The 24,226-nt window shown below is 45.1% G+C and overlaps 1 protein-coding gene across 2 annotated transcripts in view; it reads right to left on the reverse strand.

The window, feature by feature from the left end:
- LOC146782982 (phosphatidylinositol 4,5-bisphosphate 3-kinase catalytic subunit alpha isoform-like) overlaps positions 1–24,226 on the reverse strand; it is a 247,975-nt gene that overhangs the window by 136,950 nt on the left and 86,799 nt on the right. For both annotated transcript variants that reach the window (XM_085639316.1, XM_085639315.1), the window contains 4 exons: positions 21,208–21,458; positions 20,572–20,814; positions 19,637–19,722; positions 7,019–7,124 (listed from right to left, as the gene is read on the reverse strand). In XM_085639316.1, coding sequence (XP_085495442.1) covers positions 7,019–7,124; positions 19,637–19,722; positions 20,572–20,814; positions 21,208–21,458 — 686 coding nt within the window. The remainder of the gene's footprint in view (positions 1–7,018; positions 7,125–19,636; positions 19,723–20,571; positions 20,815–21,207; positions 21,459–24,226) is intronic.

The following is a 24,226-nucleotide window of genomic DNA, read 5'->3' on the forward strand; positions in this document are numbered from 1 at the left end:
AATAAGATGTACTGGAACGGATACAGGTAGCCGGGGAGGCGGGTGGGCGTGTACAACTCTGCAGCTCTACATGCCAAGAACAGATGCATACTGGTAAGTAGCATATTCCGTTCGAGGCATATGAGCTGCAGATTGTACACTTAGCATAGATTATATAGCAGTACCCAACCTTAGCGGCGACCACCGGTATCCGTTGCAGCTGTTTGAAAAAGTGTCTTTAGTACAGCCTGGCCCACCCTAGCTTGCTGCTTGGAGTGCACATCTACACAGTGATGTTTTGTGAAGGTGTGCGGTGTAGACCATGTGGCTGCTTTGCAGATGTCATCTAAGGGTATATTCCCTAGAAAAGCCATAGAAGCCCCTAACTTTCTGGTAGAGTGGGCTTTAGGCGGAACAGATAATGTTCTCTTTGCTTTTTGATAGCAAATTTGTATGCACTTTACAATCCACCTAGCTATCCCTGATTTAGAAATGGGGTTGCCTTTATGTGGTGGAGAGAAGGAAACGAACAATTGTTTGGTCTTCCTGAAGGGTTGCGTTCTTTGCATGTAGTATAGCAAAGCTCTTTTCACATCAAGTGTGTGTAAGGCCCTTTCCGCAACAGATTGGGGTTGCGAAAAGAAGACAGGTAATTCCACCGATTGATTGAGATGGAAGGGGGAAATGACCTTGGGCAGAAACTTCGGATTTGTGCGAAGTATGACCTTGCTGTGATGTATTTGTATGAAGGGTTCCTGTATAGTGAACGCTTGTATTTTTCCAACCCTTCTAAGGGAAGTGATAGCTACAAGAAAAGCCGTTTTCCAGGTGAGAAATTGTAGCTCACATTTGTGCATTGGTTCGAAGGGCGGACCCATTAGTCGTGTAAGAACTAAATTTAGATTCCATACAGGCGAAGGTGGTGCCCTGGGAGGAATCACTCGTTTAAGGCCTTCCATGAAGGCTTTAATAGCGGGCACTCTGAAGAGTGATAAATGCTGTCTGTTTTGTAGATAGGCAGCGATCGCTGCTAGGTGTAGGCGTATGGATGAATATGCCAGGTTACACCTGTGAAGATGGAGCAGATAGCATATGATGTGCTGTATGGATGCATCTAAAGGGTTGATTGTATTGTTACGGCAGTAAATTACAAATCTTTTCCACTTTGCGGCATAGCATGCTCTAGTGGTAGGGCGTCTGGCTTCCATGATGATGTTCATGCAATCAGGGGGAAGGTTAAGGTATCCGAATTCTAAGATTTCAGGAGCCAGATCGCCAGGTTGAGCTGAGCTGGGTCCGGGTGCCTGATTTCTCCATGGTTCTGGGTTAGGAGGCATGGGGATAGGTGCAGTTTTTGATGTGGTACCACTGACAGTTGTAGTAGCGTGGTGTACCACGGCTGCCTGGCCCACGTCGGAGCTACTAGAATGAGTGTGAGGGAGTGTTGTTGTAGCTTCCTTAACACTAATGGAATTAGTGGGAGAGGTGGAAAGGCGTATGCAAATCTGCCTGACCAGTTCATCCATATCGCATTGCCCTTGGACAATGGGTGTGGGTATCTGGCGGCGAAGCTTGGGCATTTTTTGTTTTCGTGGGTGGCGAAGAGGTCTATCTGAGGATGCCCCCACTGTTGGAAGAATGGGTGAAGAACTTGTGGGTGCAGTTCCCATTCGTGTAGTTGTTGCGTTTGTCTGCTGAGCAGATCTGCCATGGTGTTTTGTACGCCTGGAACGTGCTGTGCCAGGAGAAAGATGTTTTGGGGAATTGCCCATCTCCATATGCTCTGGGCTAAGCGGGAGAGCTGGGGAGAGTGTGTCCCCCCCTGTTTTTGGATATAATACATTGCAGTCATGTTGTCTGTGCGAATGAGGACTGCTTTGCCCGAAATCTGTTTTTGGAAAGATTTTAGGGCTAGAAAGATCGGCAAGAGCTCCAGATGGTTGATGTGGAGCGATTTTTGCTGTGGCGTCCATAGACCTTGCATTGTGAGGTGTAGGAGGTGCGCTCCCCAGCCGGAGAGCGATGCGTCCGCTGTTAGAATCACCTGAGGAACCGGGTCCAGGAACGGCCGCCCTTTGGAAAGGTTTGTGGTGTTCCACCACTGCAGAGAGTGATGTGTGCGGCCGTCCACCAACACCAGATCCGTCAGCTGACCCTGGGCCTGGTTCCACTGTTGTGCTAGGCACTCTTGAAGTGGACGCATGTGGAGTCTTGCATGGGGTACTATGAAGATGCAAGACGCCATCATTCCTATGAGCTTCATAAACACTCTTGCTGGAAGAGAGTGTTGGGGAAGGAATGTTTTGCGTAAGGCTTGAATGCTTGTGATTCTGGCTGAGTTTGGATAGGCAATACCTTTGGAGGTGTCTATGGTGGCCCCGAGATATTGCTTTGTGTGAGATGGTATGAGGTGGGACTTTTGGTAGTTCACCGTGAAGCCTAGCTGGTGGAGCAGTTGGATGGTGCTGTTTGTATGTTGCACACATTGGTGGTAGGACGCGGCTTTTATCAGCCAGTCGTCTAAGTAAGGGAAGACGTGAATATGTTGACGTCTGAGGTGTGCTGCTACTACTGCTAGGCATTTGGTAAACACCCGTGGTGCGGTGGTGACCCCGAAGGGGAGAACCGTGAATTGGTAATGCTGCCCGTCCACCACGAACCTGAGGTATTTCCTGTGTGAGGGGTGTATTGGAATGTGAAAGTATGCGTCTTTCAGATCCAAGGTTGTGAGAAAGTCTCCTTGGCAGAGGAGCGGGAGGACTTGTTGTAGGGTGACCATGTGAAAATGGTCTGAATGTATGTAGGCATTTAGAGGCCGAAGGTCCAGAATGGGCCTGAGGGTCCCGTCTTTCTTTGGTATTAAGAAATATAGGGAGTAGACCCCTAGATTTTGTTGACTGACGGGGACCTGCTCTATAGCGCGTTTTTGGAGGAGTGAGAGTACCTCTTGTTTGAGCAGTGTGGAATGTTCTTGAGACATTGGACGGTGCCTTGGTGGGATATTGGGTGGGGTAGATGTGAGTTCGAGACAGTACCCTGACCGAATGATTTGGGTCACCCATTTGTCCGATGTTATGGACTCCCATGTGTGGATAAAGTTTTGTAGCCTGCCCCCGACCGGAGTGGGATGGTCTGGGGGGAGCGGAGGGAAGTCATTGTGCGGGTGGGGTGGCAGAACGGGTGTTGTTGGTTTTGCCCCTGCCCTTATTGTTGTTGCCTCTGTAACCACCCCTTTGGTTGCCCTTTGAAAAGGTATTTTGAGGAGGGGACTTGTAGGAGGTAGAGGCGTTATCGGTGGAGGAGCCTCTGTCTGTGCCACGAAAGGATGAGCGTCGAAAGGAACGTTTAGAGGCTTGCGTTTGGAGTGCCCCCATAGACTTTGCTGTGTCTGTGTCCTTTTTCATCTTTTCCAACGCTTCGTCCACCTTTGGCCCAAAGAGTGTTTGTTGGTCAAAGGGGTGATTGAGTATGGACGCCTGGACTTCGGGTTTGAACCCAGAGATCCTGAGCCAGGCGTGGCGACGAAGCAGGACACTGGTATTTATGGCTCTAGAAGCGGTGTCTGCTGCATCGAGGGCACACTTAATGGAGGTGTTTGTAATTAGTTTACCCTCCTGTATCAGGTCATGAGCCTTACGCTTGTGTTTTTCTGGAAGGTGCTGCATAAGAGCCTCTAGTTCGTCATAGTGTGCTCTGTCATAGCGCGCAAGCAGTGCTTGTGTGTTTGCAATGCGCCACATGTTTGCAGCTTGGGAGGCGGTGCGTTTGCCAGACGCGTCTAGAAGTTTAGATTCCTTGTCTGGCGGTGGGGCTTCTCCTGAGGACTGGGAGTTAGCCCGTTTTCTAGCTGTGGAGACAACTAGGGAATCTAGGGGAGCAGGGCCCTTAATGTATGCAGGGTCTGTGGGTGCCGCCTTGTACTTCTTCTCTATTCTAGGGTTCAGTACCCTGGCCCTGACTGGGTCTTTGAACACCTCTGTAGCATGCTTGGTGACACCCTTAAGCATGGGTAAAATAGAAGTGGATTTGTCCTGTATGTCAAATGTATCTAGTAGGAAGTCGTCTTCCACTGGTTCACTGTGCATGTCCACCCCATAGTAGTGTGCTGCTCGCTGCACTAAATGATGAAACCCTAAGGAGTCCTCTGGAGGAGACGGCCTGGATGGGTATAGGTCGTCCTGAGGTATATCGTGTACATCAGGGTTATTGTAATCCTCCCATGGGTCTGGGGTCCCCGGTGGAGTGGGATCCATTGGGGCGTCCGCCGGGTAATTGTCCGGGTCCCCGTCATCCGGATCTGGGGAGGGGGCCGGAGTGTAGTGTGGTAAAGGTGGCGGAGACCTGGGAGGGGGAGGGGGTGGAGGAGGTGGAGGAGGTAGGGGAGGTGGTAGTGGGGAGGGCACTCTGAGGGGAGAAGTAGCAGAGTCCTTCCTTTTGGGTGGAGGAGGAGGAGCCGGAGTATCAAGGCGTCTTTTCTTGATAATTAAAGTCAATAGCCCAGTCTTTGGATCTTTGGACAGAGTCTTTTGTAGAGGGTCTGGTGTAAACAGAGCCAATGGTGCCGAACCGTCTGTCGGCACCGGTGATGTCGGAACCGAGGGTTTCGATGATTTGTGTGCGCCATGCTTTTTTGGGGCCTCCGGTTTTTTCGGCGTCGAAGGAGTTTTCGGCGCCGGAGCGTCGGTGCCGACAGATTTGTGTTTGTGTTTGGTCGGCACCGAGAGTCCAGGCTTCGGCACCGGTGGCTTCGGAGTCGAGCTGGATATTGCTTTCTTCGGTGCCGGATGTTGTTTCTCGGCACCGGGCGTCGGCTGGCTCGATCCCGAGCTGCCGTGAGACTTTGGAGGCTTCGACACCGGGCCCGAAGGTGGGGTGATAGAAGCTTTGGTCTTGGTTTTGCCCAGGCCGGCAGGCGAGGGAGTAACCTGAGTCTCTTTGGTTTTGGGCGCGGGGGTGGGAGGGGGCACAGTACTCACGGCCCGCTGCGCCGGTGTGATGTCCTCCACGTCGGAGTCGTCGGCCTCGGAAGCGCTGACGACGTCTTCCTCCTGCTCGGTGTGTGTTTGCCCCGAAGCTTCGGCGCCGTCTCCGAAGATGTCCGGTGGAGCTGCAGACGATGAGTGCGCCATGGTGCGTCGAGCTCTTCGATCTCGGATGGTCTTCTTCGATCGAAAAGACTTACAGGCGGGGCAGTCTCTGGCCTCGTGTTCTGGAGAGAGGCAAAGGTTACACACCTGATGGAGGTCGGTGTGGGGAAATTTAGACCCACATTTTGGGCACTTTTTGAACGGAGTCCTTTCCATCGGCCGGGACCGGAGTCGAGGAGGGCCCGAAGGCCGGTGCCGATGTACGGGATGGAGAAAGTGCCGCTTCGAGAGATGAAGATGATGATGAAGAAAACTCGAAGAAACGAGGATTTTCCATCGAGGCTGGAACCGTAGAAGTTCGAAGCCGGAGCACGAAGTATCACATCCGAGCCCGATGGCGGAAAAAAACAATCTGAGGATGGAGCCGAAGCCCATGCGCAGTACGGACCGAAGGAGGAGTCACCAAACTCGTGACTTCCAAAGACTGTCCAACAACAAAAACAAACTGCAAACATCCGGGCCCAACACCAGATGGCGATCTATGCTAAGTGTACAATCTGCAGCTCATATGCCTCGAACACACTGTTTTGGAATCATCTCCTCTAAAAATAGATTTAATGCCTGTATGTTTGATGCGGCCAATGGAATGCATGAGCACTGTCTGAGGCTGAACAGCAACAAGACTGAACTCATTCTCTCTAGCAACTCCGCTGCCTTTCGAGACGATATCTGGTGGGCACCAGAAGTTGGCCCCTCCCACACCCTACTTCCTCTGCCGAAAAACCTCAGGATCATCCCAGACAGTAATCTCAAAATTGCTGACCAGATTGCATCAGCCACCAGTTTCAGCATCCTTAAAATGCTCAGAAACATTTTTCAATGACTTTCAGTCCACTCACGCAAGTCTGTTATTCAGGCCCGTATAACCAGCCGCCTGGAATACGGTAATGCCTTATACATTGGTACTCCCATGTACCTCACCAATAGATTTTAGGTCATTCAGAACACAGTAACTCACCTGGTCCTGAATCTCCCAGCCCGCACATCCATTAATTACATTTTAAAGCCCTCTACTGGCTGCCCATCCACAAAAAAGGGCCTTGTTCATACTGCTCTGCATGCTCACAGAGACCTGCATCTTTCCGTCCCCCCTTTTTGCTGCAATTGTGTTTCTTTGCGTGATCTACGCAATTCCTTCATTCTTCGGCTATCCGTCTAAATGACATTTCCGCATAAGAAGCTCAAGATCTTGTGGCTGCTCCTATTCCCATTTGGACAAATTCCACTGGAATAGTGTCCCCCTGAAACCCGTCTCATTACGTCCTACCCCTCCTTTGGGCAGCAGCTAAAAACCTGGCTTCACTGAGATGCCCCTGCCCCCATCCTTCCCCCATCGCAGTCTGGCTGCCCACCTCGCTCGGCACCGAGATACCCAAAGGGGTAACAAAGCTCCCTACAAATCTTAATAACATAACAGCGAACCCAGAGATATCTGAAGCATGGCCACTATTATTTTTAATGCAAGTTTATCATGAATTTTTTTAACAACTTCTAGCTTGACTGTCAGCAAAACATTTTCATGGATGCTCAGTCTCTGAAATGTTGGTTAATAGAGTGCCATAGCCGGTTACCATTGTGGTATGCCAGGTCAGTCAAGAATATGACAGTTCGCATAAAAATGAAAGTAAGGAACCTAAATAAAATGCTTTTCTATAAACATTTTCTGATAAAATAAGAACTGAATTGCAGCCACAGTAATTGTAATTCTGGATATCAATGTGCAGTGGAAAATGCCCACTGCAGAGAACCTAGAAGATAAGCCTGTCCCAAGACTGCAGTCATGTTAACCCACAGTGAGATAGTTGGAAAGGTCAATTTATAGAACAGAGTCAGGACAGAACCACCCCCCTCATCCCCGAATGGCTTCAATCTATAACTCACAGGGTCAGTACCTCTTTGGCACCTTTCCGGCCTTTCACTGAGCAGATAGACAGGCAGAGACGTGCAGCACGAGGCAGATCCGTCAAGTATATATCGTATGACAGCCACTCATTCCACCTGTGTATTGAGAGAAAAAATGCAGAATTAATGTCAATGATATAGCAGAGGCAGACATCATCCCCTCTCTAGGAATACTACCTTTTCTCTGCATTTCCTCTGGATGTCTTGACTTTCATGAACCTGGATAGCTGGCATTTGTCACCCCCCAGCAATGAGGTATGAAAACTAGTGGCTAATCTGACACCTTTGGAAGCTGTAGATCTGGGTTAAACCCTGACCTTGGCACTGAAAGACAATGGTGTGATTCTGCTGGGAAAAACTCTTATTTTCTCTGGCGTAAAAAGGTACATTTGTGAAATGCAATTGTAAGTATGTGAAACATATTGGAACTGTATAAATCAAATATGTAACCCCCACGCAGTAATGTAACACAACAGGCCAGGCCTGGGTGGAGAAATGAAAACTGAACCATCTGGTGCAAGTTGAATACCATCTGTTGCACTTAGTATGCCAACTTTAACACTATGAAAGTCAGCTGTCATCACGCCTTATAAACCTGTGGCCTGGGTACACAGTGCTTTTGAAGGAGCAACAGAATACAAGTCTTGTTACCAAAGAAACTGCTGAGTTGTGCAGTGTCAAACATCAATGTGTTTCTAACTTTAATCTTGGAAAAAGTTAAGAAAGTCATTCATTAGGTAACAGGGATTTGCACTGTAATTTTTGCAAGTGACTTTTATAAAGTTGCTATATTCCTGTCTCTGAGACCGCCACATCAAACTGGGTTTCTTCATCTCCTTCCTTGGGCTGGCCATCTATAGCAACTTGGGAACAAAGCATTGTGGGAAGTCAGCCTTGGGAAACAGGAACTGGATCATAGTGCTGAAAAAGGAAGGAGTGAATGAGCAGGGTATATCGCGGGATTCACTTATTGAGACTGGCTAGTTCGCTGTTGGATTGGACTTGTCTGTCAGTGATTTCCATCACTCTCAAGGCAGACGACCGCTTGGAATCAAGAACAAACCAGAATACTGCTCTGCTCGCAGAAGTCTTGTCCACCGGAAGATGGACTGAGAAGTATACCTAAAGCTTCCTCATGATTAGAAATGCCCTTCTCGAGAGCAGCATAGATGGCCTTTAGTGGACCTACAAGGCTAAGACGGTCACGTCTTTCCAGACGCTTTTGTCAGTTAAAAACCTTCATTTCTAAGAAATAAATTCTTATAGAAATATTACATAGACTTCATTTGACATACACAATTACAAACATCATAAAATCCATGCATAAAGCTTAATTTGATTAATCCAGCGACACTTATCGACAGCCTGAAAAGGACATAAAATATAAAAAATTGAATTTCTTCACGTTAAAGACTCAATCAAGGGTCAACATGAACACATTCCAATTAAGAACATTTAGGAATCCTTAATAACCCAAGACATATAATTAATTTAAGCAGGTGGAACATTGTAAAGTTCAAGGAGCAGGGCCATACTTTCTTGGAAGGGGGAAATAAATTGCCCAAGGCCAGAAGCTCATTGTACCAACTCTTAGCAGTGTAAAATGCCACATACAACCCAACCCTATTTTTTCTAAAAGTATTCCCTAGAGTTTATAGGTTGGTTTCTGTGCACACAGCAAACGCATTGCTGCCCCAAGATGGTCATTTATGATTAATCCCAAGAGCATTTGAGTGATTCATTTTGTCACTTCCACAAATTGCATTTGAATGTAAAAAAGCATCCCAATTATTTTTTTTCATGTCTCCTGATCTGCACATTAGATTTGTGGCATTCTGTGTCACTGTATTCATTAAATAGCTTTTTTTAGTTACATTGGGTTGGAAATTTTATCACACTTTTTTCTTAGCCGCAATGTTGTTTTGGTGTTTTTCATAATGTATCACATATACATTTCTCAGACGAAAGCCTTGCTGTTTATGCCAAACTACCAAGGATAAGTATGGAACTAATCCCAAAAACCTGCTTTCCTTCTAAGTCCCAGGCTTCTTGGAGTATGAGAGCTCAATGACGCTGATATCGAGACTCTGTTTACCGGCAGGAGGGGGCTCTCACCACAAGCCCCAGCTGCACCCGCGGCAGCATGGCCGTCAACGTTTCTAATCGCGCCAGGAGGTGCATAAAGGTAGCCTTCAGTTCCCGCAGAGTGGGACGAGCCCGGGCGTGATTCCAGGCGAAGACCGGGCCAAGAGCGGGTCTGTCTGCCCCCGTACCAGGCTGGGCTGGGCCACCCCCAGGCTCCTGTTTTTGAGACCTATACTTCCTTGGACTAGCTCGGTAAGATCTTATTTTATTATATTTACTCCCAATAACAGCTGCAATGGTTGTTTTGAAGAAGATTGCTGTGGGCTCTTACTTGGTTCTTTGCCCACACCACTGCTTGAGACATGGGGAAACAGAGGCCCACACCAGCCCCCACTGGGACTACACTGGATGTTTTTTTGCAACGCGCTGTAGTAGTGATTTCAAAAGGGACTGCGTTGGCGGAACGCCACCTGTCACTCTCCTCTCCATTGGGAGGCCCTTTAACTCCAGCTTTAGCAGCTTTAGCAACTTTGCCTGCCCAAATCAGAGAGGGGATCAAGAAATCTATCATCTCAGCAAAGCCATTAAGCCCAAAAAGAGCTGTGGACACTTCCCCGGTAGTAGAGATAATCACTGATATAAGAGTGAAAACAGGGGCCAGACAAGAAAAAGGAAGAGAAAGTAAGTAGGCTCCAAATGGAAGCGGCCCTGTACTTCAATTTCACCCTCTGTGTCTGGTAAAGTCTCAGCCAATTTGGATGTAAATCGCATCTCTCTGTGGGCTCTTATTGATGACCTTAAGGATTTCCTTTTGAATGAGATTTCAATCAGGTTTGACTCTTTTTCCTCACGATTGGAAAGCACTGAATCCAAGTTCAATGAACTGTTTTCTTCCGGTTTCTCCCAGCGACAAGTGGGGGCGTCTCAACTCCCTTCAAGTTTGTAATTGAGGCCTGCGGCTTCTTTATCAGTCACTGCCGCAAAAGAAGATACAAGATCTGGTCCCTGTTCTGTGATGCCAAGTTCTTTGTCTGCTTGTTTATCCAGTTCAAGAAAGAACCAGTCTGAAATTGGGTCGTCATCAAACATTGGCCAGACAGAGTCTGTTAAAAATGGCTTATCTAGTGTACCTCCAAGACCTTCTGGAAGTATTCAGACTTTTCCACAACTCCCCCCTCAGTGTACTCCTTATGTTTTAGTATTCAAAAATGTTCCTGCCCTTGCACCTCCAGTACAAGAGGATTTTATGAGTTTAAAGAACTAAACTGTTTACTGGCTCAGAGCTAAGGGAGGCGGGTGGAGGATTTATTCTCTGAAATTGTATTGGTCCGGAGAGCACCCTGGATAGGCCCAGGCAGAAAAGAGTCCCCGGGGGACTGTGTGATTGTTAATTTTAGATCTCCACGAGTCGCAGAGTCCCTTTTAGCCTTGCTGGGCAACCAACCTCAATTCTCAGATAAAATCCAGGCTGCACCTTAGGCTACTTTTATAGTCCATCTATTTTGTCCAAAATAAATCCAGTTGTTGTTAAAGATCGCCTAAGACTGCCTAGCCATAGATACAATATTCCCATTGGAATTGTTTTTGAACCCTTGGCTTCTACAGAGGAAATAGATTGACGGTGCAAGATTCCATCTTGTTTGTTTGGAAATGCTGTTGTTTCGCCTTTGATGCTAGAATCTCATCATGATCAAGCTAACACAGGTGTAGAGTCTTTTCAGGGTCAACTTTATAATATGGATCCCCAAAATCAACTAGTTCTGGGAACTCAGCTTCAGCCCAGCTTGGAAATTCTTATCTGAAGGACCCTAACAAAAAGTCTGCGCAGCGTTTTTTTTAGCATTGTTTCATGGAAAATTGCTGGAGCACGTAAAAATAATTGTGAATATTCCATAAATATAATAAATAGCCATGACATCATACGTTGCAAAGAAACTTGGTCGCTGCCTGACTTTAATATAAATGGTTACCAGGGTCTTTTCCAACCAGCCTTGCCCTCTAAGGCGAGTAGAGCTAGTGGGGGGCTGGTCACTTTCCTTTCTGTTACAGTCACTTATGTTACTATCTCTAAATGCTGGTCTTCTTATTTTCTTGTTTTCCTTTTGTCATTGTCAGGCAATTTTGACATTTTATTAATTACTTTTTAATATATTATTTTTACCAGTCCTCCAGGGACATCATTGATCAGCTAAATTGTTTTTTAACTGATTTTTTTTAAACTGTTAAACGCATGGTTTATATTATTTCGGTTGGTGATTTTAATATCACTTTATGTAGGTTCTCAGATGCTTTGGTTTGTGGTTTTAGCGATGGTCAATCTGTAAATTGAACACACTTTTCACATTCTGTCAATGGCAAGGCTTAAATGACCTGGTCTTGAGATATATTAAAATTTTTCCTGGTGATCTGTGTGGTTTTAAAAATGCTTCTGCTCCAACTTTTACAGCAGGTGAAATGGGTATCACCATAGATGATATTCTCGTCACATCAATTATCCCCTAACTCTAGGACTTTGTAATTACCAGCAATTGTGTGAGAGATCATAACCCTCTTTATATGAGTCTAGATTCTCTCACTAAAATCCCTAAAGCAAATTGCCCTATTAATTCAGTGATCAAAAGAAAAAAAAGATCTAACGATAAAATGGGAGAAGGTTAACCCAGAAGCTTTTAACCATCTTATCATTGGGGAAGCCAGAGCTTCCGTTATGATCTGTTTATCCAACGATTAGAGCTCGCATGCGACCCATCTCGAATTCACAAACATTTGTAGCATTATTTCTATGAATCTTACCGCCCAGGAGAAGTTACTTTCTTGCTGGTTCAACTCAGCCTGTTCATCGGCACACAAACCTCCGATGGCTGCATTGAAAAAACATCCCTGGCAGTTTCCCCCCTTACACTCCTAACATGTACCGCCCCCCTTTTTTAGAGAGGGGCCGAAGGGGCCGGGGAAAGAGAAGAAGCCAGGTACATTGGGGACCAGACGAAGAGATGGGGATCAACACGAGGAGCAGATCGGGGGCACAACAAGCAGGGCCCAGCAATCAGAGACCCTAGTGACCAACCTGTCTTCCCTTGTACTCTCAGACATAGAACAACAAGTCTTAGAGAAGGGACTAGGTTTTGTTCCCACAGCCCGCCTTGACCGTTTCCGCCTACATTGTGAACTAGCGGATTTTTTCAGGAAACTAAAACTTAAACATTTCTTTGAACAACAACAACCTGTTAATCCTTCAACACCAGAGAGTGATACTGGATTACGCCTAAAATCCACTTTTTCACCACCTCCTCACACTGTCCCGGCAGAACTTATTGCCTTTGAGCAGGCAGTGTTCAACGACATCGAGACGTACGAAGATACCGGCGCTTTTAAGAACATGAGTGCCGCTGAATTCCTGGCTTTACAAACACTCCATTCGAATCCCTCGGTTGTTATAAAACCGGCAGATAAAGGTGGAGGCCTTGTAATTCAAGACGCTACGGCCTATGACAAAGAATGTAGCTACACCCCGCTAACCACTGATCCATCACTTGAATTGAAAGCAATGATCCTCAATTTAGTGGAAGAGGCTGAGTCTAACGGGTATATAAGTAGACATGAGGGCGATTTTCTCACTAAGAGCGAGGGCATTGTTCCATATTTCTATACGCTGCCAAAAACTCACAAAAACAAGATTCCACCGCCTGGCCGACCGATTGTCTCAGGCATTGGATCCCTTTTAGAGCCTCTATCCATCTATTGTGATTTTTTCCTCAAACCTCTGATTCAGGCGACACCAACCTACCTGAAGGATACTAAAAGTCTGTTGGTACTCCTACAAGACATAACTCTGGCAGACGACCCAAACTTTCTGGTTTCTCTAGATATTGAAAGTCTGTATACCAGCATACCCCAGGAAGACACCATCAGGGTCAATCATGACACTCTGGAAGCTACCCCTTGGGATTTTCAGACATCGAAACAGTTCATTCTAGACTGTGCCACCCTTGCTCTAGAAAATAATTTTTTCGAATATAAAGGGACCCTCTTCCTTCAATCCACCGGTACATCTATGGGGAGTACCTTTGCCCCCAGTGTGGCAGGTCTTTATGTCTACGATTTCGAACGAAAATACATTCTGACTGCCAACAACCCCTTTTCGTCCTATATATCTTTCTGGAAAAGATATATAGACGATATTCTTGTGATTTGGCAAGGACCCGAGAACCAACTTGTGAATTTTCAACACATGTGACCCCAGCTTAAAATTCACCAATTCCTATGATCAGAATGAAATAATATTTCTGGATCTGGTCATTACCAAATGGGAAGGGAAATTGCTGACAAAGACCCACTATAAACCAACCTCGAAGAATAACCTCTTAGCTTTTTCCAGCTTCCACCCACGACCCCTGAGAGAAAATCTCCCATTTGGTCAATTCCTGCGCATTAGACGCAACTGCAGTCGCATGGAAGACTATTGCTCCCAATCTAACAGTCTATCTGAAATACTGAAGAAGAGAGGTTACCCAGATAAGTTGTAAGAGGGCAAAAAACCAACACAGACAAGCCCTACTTGAGGAATCAGTAAGACCAGTGGAGGAAATCCCCCTGACTTGTGTGACGACTTACAGCACTGCTTCTAATGCTGTGACAAAATCTATTCGTAAACATTGGGGCATCCTTGTAAGCAACAACTTGAAATGGGAGAAACCCCTCTTTTCTTTCAAGAAAGCAAGAAGCATCAAGGATGCCCTTGTCCACACTAGACCAAGGCTAGCACTATCTGACAACACTCCCTCTGTACTGCAGGCTTGGGGGCTCCCGAAAGTGACAGGCCATTTCCCATGCGGTCAGTGCAGTGTTTGCCAATTCACGAAAGCCAGCAAAACTCTAGACCTTGAACGAGACAAGGTTTGGACCCAACGTGCACACACAAATTGTAACTCATCCAACGTAATCTATTTATTAACATGCCCGTGTGGTATTAGATACGTTGGTATGACCACACGCAAAATAAAACAGCGTATTGTCGAACACAGAAGCAACATCCGATGTGGGAAAAATATCACCAAAATGACAGAACATTATGCACTTGTCAAACATACCCCTGATGACCTTAACTGGACAATAATTGAACAAATCAGACCAGGTAATAGGTCAGCGAACATCCTGTTTGAGAAAGAACAACAATGGATCTATCGCCTTTCGAGTCACACTATGGGATTTAATGACAATATCCCTTGGGGCACAGTGCTAAAACGCTAGACATTACACTATCTTGAATACATAAATGTACTGGTATGCAAAGGATTCCACCTTCACAGTCCCATTGCAAATGTTATAAACCATCTAACACACTTTCATAATGTGATCAGGAAGGGGCTGGTCTGACTCACGTTATTTAAGGGATCAAATTACCATGATGCTTCATCAACCTAGTATTAATTAATTAATTAATTAATTGTGGGTTTATATAGCGCTAGAATCGACTCCCGGAGGAGTATCTCTGCGCTTCGACCGCTGGGGAACCCGTCCTGGCTCACCCTGAGAGATGGTCCCTAATGGGTATCGCTAAGGTGCGACCAAGCATCCCCGGCGGTCTGGGGGGGCCGTTGTGAAGATGAGGCAAGCTAATGCCCAGAGTTGCCGAGTGTGGTCCCTGACTGGAGTAGGCACCGAGGCGAGAATTATCGAGCCCGCTGACCCTGGTCCACGACCCTGCCGCGTCGGGAATCGAACCCTGGTCCCGGGCCGTCCTCTGCTTACGGGTCTGCCGCCTCTAACCAGTGAGCCACACCTCTCCACAGCACCATAGACCTTCGTTTACATGTACTCACACTTGGACTTGATTCTCTCAGCTAGCCAGAGAAAGGGACAAAATCACCATGATGCTTTACTAACTTTGCATTAAGCATCATTAATCTCCGCCTACTTGTACGACCCTATGTCAAAAAATAAGCGTTGCTTATTCGAGAAGATCACAGAAATAAACCTTTTGGTGTTTTTATCCGTTATGAATAGTACCTTTTTCGCCTACTGCCATTATGCTCCTTTAGCCACGGAGAAAAACCTCGCATGCGAGGTCACTGTAGCAGTCTAGTCTTTGCTTCCGCGTCTCACGCACCACTTGACATGCGTGATGACGCTACGTTTTTTCCTAGGCAAAGCGCTTTCTATATGTGCACCACTCCCGGGCCGGAAGACAACATCCGAGTCCGAAGGAGGGCTAAGTAGGTTTCCTGTGGGCTGGTGACTTTGGCGTAGTAAGTAGAGGCTCCGGCTTGCTTAATCCCGCTGTTTCACCATTACCTCGTAAGTCATGTTTTACTTTTATTACTCTCTGTTTAGAGTGTGACTATAAGTCCCGCCCCCTACCCGGACTCATGCAGTGACGTTGAATCCAACATCACGTAAGCACCTATTACCAAACTCACTGTTCCGTTTTGGTGTTTACGAATCAGTTTGATAATGCCTCGCACCTCCATTTTTAAATCCAAGCGTTTCATTTCGCCTCCTATAGTCAGCCCGAGTACGTCGCTGATTAATAGTCTGATGGCCAGTTGTTGTTTGCATAGAGTGCACGCCACGTGAAATGTCATCTCTGTCGCAATCACCACCTACTAGGGTGCAGCACTCTTTGCACATCTATTCTCCTGTTAGTGTTAGGAGTATCACTACAGTTACACCACGAAAAATTCACCATACCGGCATGGGCTGATACGAGTGTTTATTCCCATCTGTCCAGGTATTATGGAAATTCACCCTTTGTGAACATGAAGTGCATTCACAAACTGGATTTTCTCCATGCTTTGTTTTCTGTGAATATACATGTATGTTGTGAATCACTGTTTGTTTTGTTTTTTCTCTTCACATCTTTTTTGCTTCAACAGAACCGAAAGCTTTCAGAAATCCTGAAGGGTTAGTTAACCATAACCGTAAGTTTTAGCGGTTTCAGACTCCACAGGTCAGGGTACGCCTTAGCGAGCGTATACCGCCGTGGCTGTCTATCACTAGGTCCTGAAGAATGCTTCATGTAATATCGTCAGAAGCAGAAACATGTTGACCACATTGATCACATTGCACTTTGACTAGGACGTAGCTGGTCCAATTATCACCAGAGTTCACACGTCCACCTCACTATTTTTAACAGCGTCCAGTTTACCACTATTAAAGTTGTCTATTGGTTAAAATTGTGACACCTTTTTAAACTAGCACTTTCACGGATTGCACTGTCTTCACACAAAAAACCAGCTCCGCTGTAAATCAGGCGTCGCAGCACACCGGGGAGACATTCGGTCTCTCCGGTGGGAACCCAATGATGAAGCATATCACCAACTAGGTTGGTGAGTGAGGGTTCTTTTTAAAACACAGTGATTCACCTTTGTTAACACTTCTGCACTTGTTCAACCGTGACGGACACACTCTTCTTTTGTTTACTTATAGTTTCTGAAGTCAAGCATGCCAGAGGATTATATAAACAAGCCATTGAAGACAGAAAATCTGAAATAAGGAGTAAAGCTTGGGATGACCATTTGGTGGCTGGGAAATTGAGAGACAGCTCAAAGTTCTGGTAGGTGCTTAACAGGCCCTCTTTAAAGGAGCAACACGGTTTTCGCATTGATATTGCTATACCGATGGCGTCATGGGTCCTACATTTTTCCAGAATATTTGACCTAAAAGATATGCCTCCTTTATTAGTAAAGTAATTTCTCGTTTTGCATCAGAATCTCCAACACCGGTTTGAAGTAAGCGAGGTCATCACTGCTATTAATAGGTGCACCTCAGGTAAAGCACCAGGCCCCAATGGGGTTACTGCGGTTATTTTAAAATCTAATCCCACCCTATGGGCCCCACTGCTCCTGAATGTGTTCAGATCTGTGGTTCCGGGAACCATTCCAAAGTCCTGGAAAACTGCTACTGTGGTCCCTATATTTACAAAAAGGGGATAATCTCAGATGACCTGTTACTGGCCGATATCATTGATCGACTCCAGGGCTAAGATCTTAGGCCAAATATTATTGGCCCGTCTTGAGGACTGGGCCCTTGCAAACAACATACTGTCAGATGGCCAATTTGGATTACGGATATTGGGATCACTAAGCAATGTTTTAATATTGATTTATTCTGGGGTGAGAATGTTAAGGCAAAAAAAGGATTTCGGCACCTTACTTTTATAGACTTATCAAGCGTCTTTGACGTCTTGACCCGTTCTAAGTTGTGGGAACTGATGGGCAAAATGGGAGTAGAACCCGATCTCTTGTCTCTCATCATGCGCCTGCATCAGGATCTCACAGTTAGGGTTCGCTATGACCCATCTGGCGAATCCTTCCCTCTAATTAGATCAAACAGGGGTGTCAGGCAAGGGTGCATCTTGGCTCCTTGTCTTTCTTTACTTTACATAAATGGTATTGTTAATTTTTTTTTAGAAAATAATAAGGATGTAACCCGTATGGGACCAAAATCTATTCCCATTTTTTATTTTTTTTATTTTGGTAATTAGTTCAAGCAAATTGAAAGTCTCTCCTTGTATTGTACTGCGTTCCTACATAATGATGAAATATTGCTTGTTTTTAACTAGATTTTAAGATGATTAACTGTATACTTATTACTGTATCATTCTTTACCTCTACTCATTTTATGTCATCTTTGTCGTATGTTGCTTTTATGACTTTTATGTCGAAATAAAGCTTGTGATGATATTCCCATTTTATTATATGCGGGCGGCGCAGTTTGGATTGTGCGTACTGCTAATACCCTCCAAGCCCTTTTAGACCAGTTTTTAGTGTACATGGAGGACCTGGATCTTAAAGTAAATTTATCTAGGCTGCATATTATGACAAGTGGGATTCAAATTTATCAAAAGAGAAAGATTTTAACTATCTTGGGATTCTTTAACACGGCCCCCACTTTTAACATTTCGATGTCAGACTTTTTTATACAAAGATTGAGGCCATTTTTAGATTTGCCCATAAGTTCCAAAATAAACCAAACCCAGAAATGTTGAAACTTTTTAAGAGTAAGTGCATTTCAGTGGGTGTCTATGGTGGGGGCCTCGGGGGGTACAACAAAGCGGAAATTTTACAACGAGCATAAAATTAATTTGTGCGCTGACTAGTGTAGTTCCCAGGAGGTACAGCCACTCTTATCTGCCTTGAGGAACTTGGGATGCCATTTTTAGAAGATCTGATTGGTCTAGCCACCCCCCTGCTACTGTGGGTAAAACTATGGCCATCCCCAGAGGTAGGTCTGACAAGCATTTGTATGTATGACAGTATGTTACTAGATGGGGTGGAAGAAATGAAATGATTTAAGTATCGGAGGGAAACCGTCAATAGTTCGGGCCTGTCAGATCTTTACAGATTCCCACATTCTATTGGCTACAACCACAAACCATGTGTCGAATAATTGCATTTGGAGCAGTGCTCGAATAAACGCTCAGAGTTGTTTAAGGCCAAGTGAACAATTGTAAACTATGCAGATGTTTCAACAACTTGTATCACAGAGCCATATTCGGGGTGGATTACAAACCTGACATGTCGTTATTGGCTTATTCTTTCTAGGCTATGCACTTTCCACTTTAAACTCATCCGCCTCCCTTTATCAAGGGTATGGATTCAGATTTTATCTCTGTATGGGTGTGACAACCTCTCTATTCAAAGCACCAGCCACTTGACTTTGTTTTGCTCCTTATATCAAGGGCCAAGACGCCATTTTCTGGTGCTGCTATTGCAAAAGGCTAAGGTGAGACAGCACAAGGAAGTGCAAATTTGATTGCAGTCTCCAGGATCCCTCGAAATTTGCTTTGCAATACTTAATTTTATGAAAGCAGCTTTTTATATCAGGAGGAGATGCGAGTTATAATTAAGATTGTGTTTCACCTTTTTACCCAGGCAATATTTTTATCTAACTGTATTACTTTGGATTTGTACAATATTCAATGTTGATTTTTAACAGATGTTTTATTATTGTATTGTGCTTTTATGGCTTTTTTGCCGAAATAAAGTTTATCTTGACTGACTGAGACTGGGCTCGGTTTCCTATTGTCGACCAAACCAATTTCATACTCTAGGGCGGGCTGGTGGTATCCATGGACTGCCAAGACCAACATAGGTTACTTACTGTAAATAAAAGCTCTAAATAAATCCTAGCTTAATGGGCTGCTTTTTACCAAGATTAAAAGTATGAAAGGCTCAGTGGCTCATGCTTGGATTGCTGGTTATACATAGTAATCTGTATCCAGCATTTGACCCACTGACACACTATCATCGACAGTTCGATGCATGCGGCCACAGTGCAGAGAAGCATGCTACATGTTCCACGTCTTGAAGGGGCTTTACAGCAACTCACAGCTGAGGAACTCTATATGTAATTGAGTAGGAATCTTTAAATAACTAAATGGCTCTTTGATCAGAATCAGTGATGGGGGCAGAATAATGCCTGGCTACTCCTATGCAGCAAGCCTGTGAACCTCTGTCTAAGCAGTACATTAGGAGTAAAGAAGTGGCTACCAGGCCCTTGGGCACAGTGACGCTTGTTACCTAGGGTTTGAACAGGGGACCCGTTGAGTGTTCACATTGTCACAGAGAGGCTCTCCACCATGGTAAATTCCTGTCCGAACGTAAATCTAAGAAGAAGAAAAGAAAAATTAGGTGAAAAATAATGTCAAGGAAAATATTGAAGACAGAAATAGCTCTTCAATAAGGTTTTTCATTGGACAACAGTCTTCCCGAATTCCAGGATAAACATGCTTTTTGGGCACTATTAGCCAGGCAGAATTACTTTGTGGCATCATGGCAGTGCACAAAAACAGTGTAGTCAAAGAAAATAACCAAAATCTATCAGGACACCAAAAATGACAACCATAGCCAAATGAAATGTGCTAATTAAAGAATAATACGCGAATTGTCTCTCTAAAATTGATTTTGCTAACAATATTGTGTTGTATTTTGCAGTCCCACTGTACTCTGGCTTTTATTTTAAAATACTGTTTATGAGAGTATCTACCCCGCCTTCCTCACACTGAGCAGAAGGGTAGTCCAAGAAAAATAGGCCCCTTCGGCGCCCTGATTTCAAAAGCAACGCTCTCCCCAACAAAAACCGACTTTATTTGTCAATGGGGCATTGAGTGAAAATTTTACTCATTCTAGTAACCCCTCAGACCTCTTATCCACAAACTCCACATCACTAACTGCATCTGCTCTTGTGGCTTGAGCTTGAAAGACAGGATGTGTGGCTGAATGGAAGCAACATTTCTAGCCTCAATTTCTAGTGGTCAGCCACATATATCTGTACTTTACATGAGAGGACCATCCCACCTGTTTGAAAGCAGAGAAAGTCTGGATAAAGAGAAAGAGAGCTTAACAGATACATCAAAAAGGCTGTGAAAGAGGAACAAGGGACCAAAAGAGACTCCCTGCCTCGCCTGGTCAAGTTAAGGAGTCATTAACCTATTCCCAACTACGACAAGGCTCACCTTATCAATGTCCCGGATGTTGACATTCACGTACGTAGCACAAAGAATCTTTATGCGCAACAGGCTGTTGATGGACCACAGGGACTTGGCAGGTGCATCGCCGTTCATGTATGAGGCGGTGGCAGAGCGGCGGGCATAGGACGGCATGACGAAGACGTTGGCTGGCAGTTGGCTGTACAGGCTGTCCTTGGACATCAGCATGAGGTGCGGTAGGCGGCCAAGGCTAATACAGTTCCTGATGTACTGTACAAGGAGCAGACACCAAAAATAGCAGAAAAAAACATAACATCAGGACCTTTGGAAAACATTCCAAAATACTTTTTGGGGATAAGCACGTACTGTACAGGGAACAACTTCCTGGTGCAAGCGATGGAGCCAAAGACAGTAAATGGATTCAACACCTTTCACATGCAAGGAAAGCATTGGTGCTCAGAAAGGCACAAGCAAAGCAGGGCACCAAGCAGGACTTGCCAGTAAAGGTATGTAGAAAATGAGCAGGATGGATGCCTTGGGCTCTAATATGCCATCGCATTCTGTGTGACGGAGCACACTTGAGAGCAATATCCCTGAAAGGCGTTTCTCTGGACTGGACACTAATGGGAGCTACACAGAAGAGACTGCTGAAAGGCCGTTCACCTTATATTGGCTAAGCGGGTACTTCTCCAGCAGGTACTCGTCGCAGCCGCAGACCTTGAGGATGTACTTGCCCTGATACTCCAATACGCAGAGCTTGAGCTGTTCTGGTGAAAGGTGCATGCTGCGAGTCTTCTTGCGGATGGCGTCTGCGATCACCTGCTCCGGGAGGTAGTTGTGCGGAATCTTCAGAGTGTACTTCTGCTTGTCATTGTTGGGTGATACGATCACCCAGATGGTTACGATGATGCCTCCTGTGGGGCAGTAAACCAAGTAAGTAGAAAAGCACAGACAACGAAAATAAGTTTTCCAAAGTCCAATTTCGTACAGAAACAATTAAGTATCACCCGCCTAAAGCGCTTTGCAGGAAGTTATATTTCTTGCAGCGAGACCAAAAGAGATTTGTAAACGGTCTACAGCACTTTGGCAATTCAAGAATCTTTGGTACGAGGTCTACATTACTCACATCTTTTCCAAAGACTTTGCAAGAAGCCTGCACCTCTTAACACTAAAATGTGATTTGTATAAGGCATAAACCATTTACAGTCTTCCACAGTGTCTCAAAAAGTCCAACACCAATGACTTTTACATGAGGTCTACACCATGTATGGCATGCCCAAATTGAGTTGCATAAGGCTACCCCGCATGCAATTTATCTAAACATATATATAGGTGCAAATGGAGTGGCCAAAGGAGCTTTGTTGAATGCTGATAATACTAGCAGTTAGCCTAGGGTGCTTCATAAGCGACTTACACCATTTACAACCAACTGAAGGAGTTTCATGGGCAGTCTGTGCCACTTACAATTTTTCAAAACAGCTTAGTGAGTAGTCTGTAACACATACAATCATCTCCTGGAATACTGTAAGCAGTAAACTGCATACAAACGTCCAAAGAGCTCCATGAGTTCAACACCAGTTAAAGCCAAACCAGGACGACTTCTGAGGCCTACGCAACTTGCAGCTTTGACTGACTTACACTGTTTTCAGCCAGCCCAAAAAGACTTGCAGAAGTTTAAGATATCCAACTAATAAAATCTGCGTAGGGGCTACACAACAAGCAATTTACAAAGAGCTTCCTAAGACATTTTCACCACTTGCATACAGCCGATTAAACTTGATAAGAATCCTCAATTATTGTTTGGCAGACACTTGGGGGCCGTTTACGATCTTGTTAGGAAACTCTTCTGACTGAATCGGTTTCTGCGATTCCAACCGACAGATTACGATGCTTCCCAACATCGTTCGGTCGGATTCCCATTGACTTCAATGGGAGCCTGTGTTCCGAAGGAGAACACAGGCTCCCATTGAAAAAAGGGGTGGGTGGGAAAACCTTGCACCCTGTGGTGGGCACCCCATGGTGCCTGCCACAATGTGCATGGTTGGGAAGAGGGGTCCCTTGGGTACCCCCACTGGCCCTATTCGGACGCCTCTGGGTGAAGGGGGGCCCGCATTGGGCCCCCAAAGACAGATTCCGACAGCTGTTTCGTGTCTGGCAGACCAAATCGGAACGGCTGTCTGAATCAGTCATCGTAATTGCTCGTCCAGAAACCATGTCCATAGAGCTGTACGAATCGACTCCGAAAGACTCAGGCTGTCCGAATGCCTTTCGGAACTGATTCGGACTGCTAGAACAGTTTCCTGGCATCCTAATCGGTCGTTGGGAAATGTGTACGGTTCGTTCGGAAACAAGGGTTCCGAATCAGAATCTGCAAAACCGAATCCCATTCGGAGTCTTTCCGAGCAAGATCGGACCCCTGGATGTAATTTCTTGGGTGTCACGTGATGGCTGTTCCGCTCTATATTGGAATTTTAAAACCCCTTTGATCATTTTTCAGACATTCACTACTGTAAACAAATACTGTATGAACTACATGTTGCATTGACAATTTTGAGATCTCCTCGATGTGTATGCATGCATGTGTTATCAATAAAAATAACATTTAAAAAAAGAAGAATCCTCATTAATTGTCACTTATGCAAGACGCTAAGTATAAGATGTAGACTCAATCCAGATGTCTCAGAAATCTTTGTAAAAGGCTTAAACCACTTCTGTGCCCCACGCACTTTGAGGGATACCTGAGCCACTATTAACTTTTCCAAGGATCCTCGCAGGAAACCTACATGCCACCTAGATCAGTTGCTAGGTCTGTAGTAAATCTGCACCACTTCCAGGTGACCAAGATACCAATGGTCGAGGCCCAAGCCAATTATAGAAGGAATAAGAAGTGTGTATGAGGTTTATAGTAGCCATTAGCTTTTCTAGTCACCTACAACACTTGTAGACAGCACAGAAAGATATAAGTAGCCAAATCTACCTTCAGAGGGGGCAGTGAACAATGTGAGATGCCTGTGCCGCATAGGGACAGCCCAAGGTGCATCACATGAGGCCATACCACTTACAGCCAGCCCACAGAGCTTTAAAATAGGCTGCAATAATTCCAGCCAGCCCAGGGAGATCTAGAAACCATACACACACAGCACAGTGGATGTTTTAAGTGACCTGCATCACCTGCAGCCAGCCCAAAGATATTTAAAGGATTTTTACAACACTCATATCCACAAGAAAGCATCTTGGGAAATGTCAGGATCAATTTCTGGAACACACAGATGAAATGGCTTCTAAGCATTCTTAAAGAGAGAATGCAGATGACTTTTAGCAACCAGTGCTCTGGTTATAAGATGTGCAGTAGAAAGTTGGAGTCATGAAGCCTCCAAGATTCTAGAAGGAGACATAGATGAGGTCTTGCTCCAGGGAGGTGGTGCAGGGAGTGTCTAGGTGCAGTACAACACAATTATCACAGCTGTAACAAAGTATGATAAAAATATTTGTAATAATAGGTAATTGTATACAATATATTAACATTATCAACATTAAAAAAAAAAACATAAAGAAATAGAAAATGGTGACAACACCATAAAACAAATGATTTTATAGTGAGAACTGTAATACCCGGGAAAATCAAAACATGCAAAATTTAATTTGACATGTTGCTCCAGTGACTAGGCCTCAAAAGCTATTT

The sequence above is a fragment of the Triturus cristatus genome, chromosome 12 (genome assembly GCF_964204655.1).
Source record: "Triturus cristatus chromosome 12, aTriCri1.1, whole genome shotgun sequence".
NCBI lineage: Eukaryota > Metazoa > Chordata > Amphibia > Caudata > Salamandridae > Triturus > Triturus cristatus.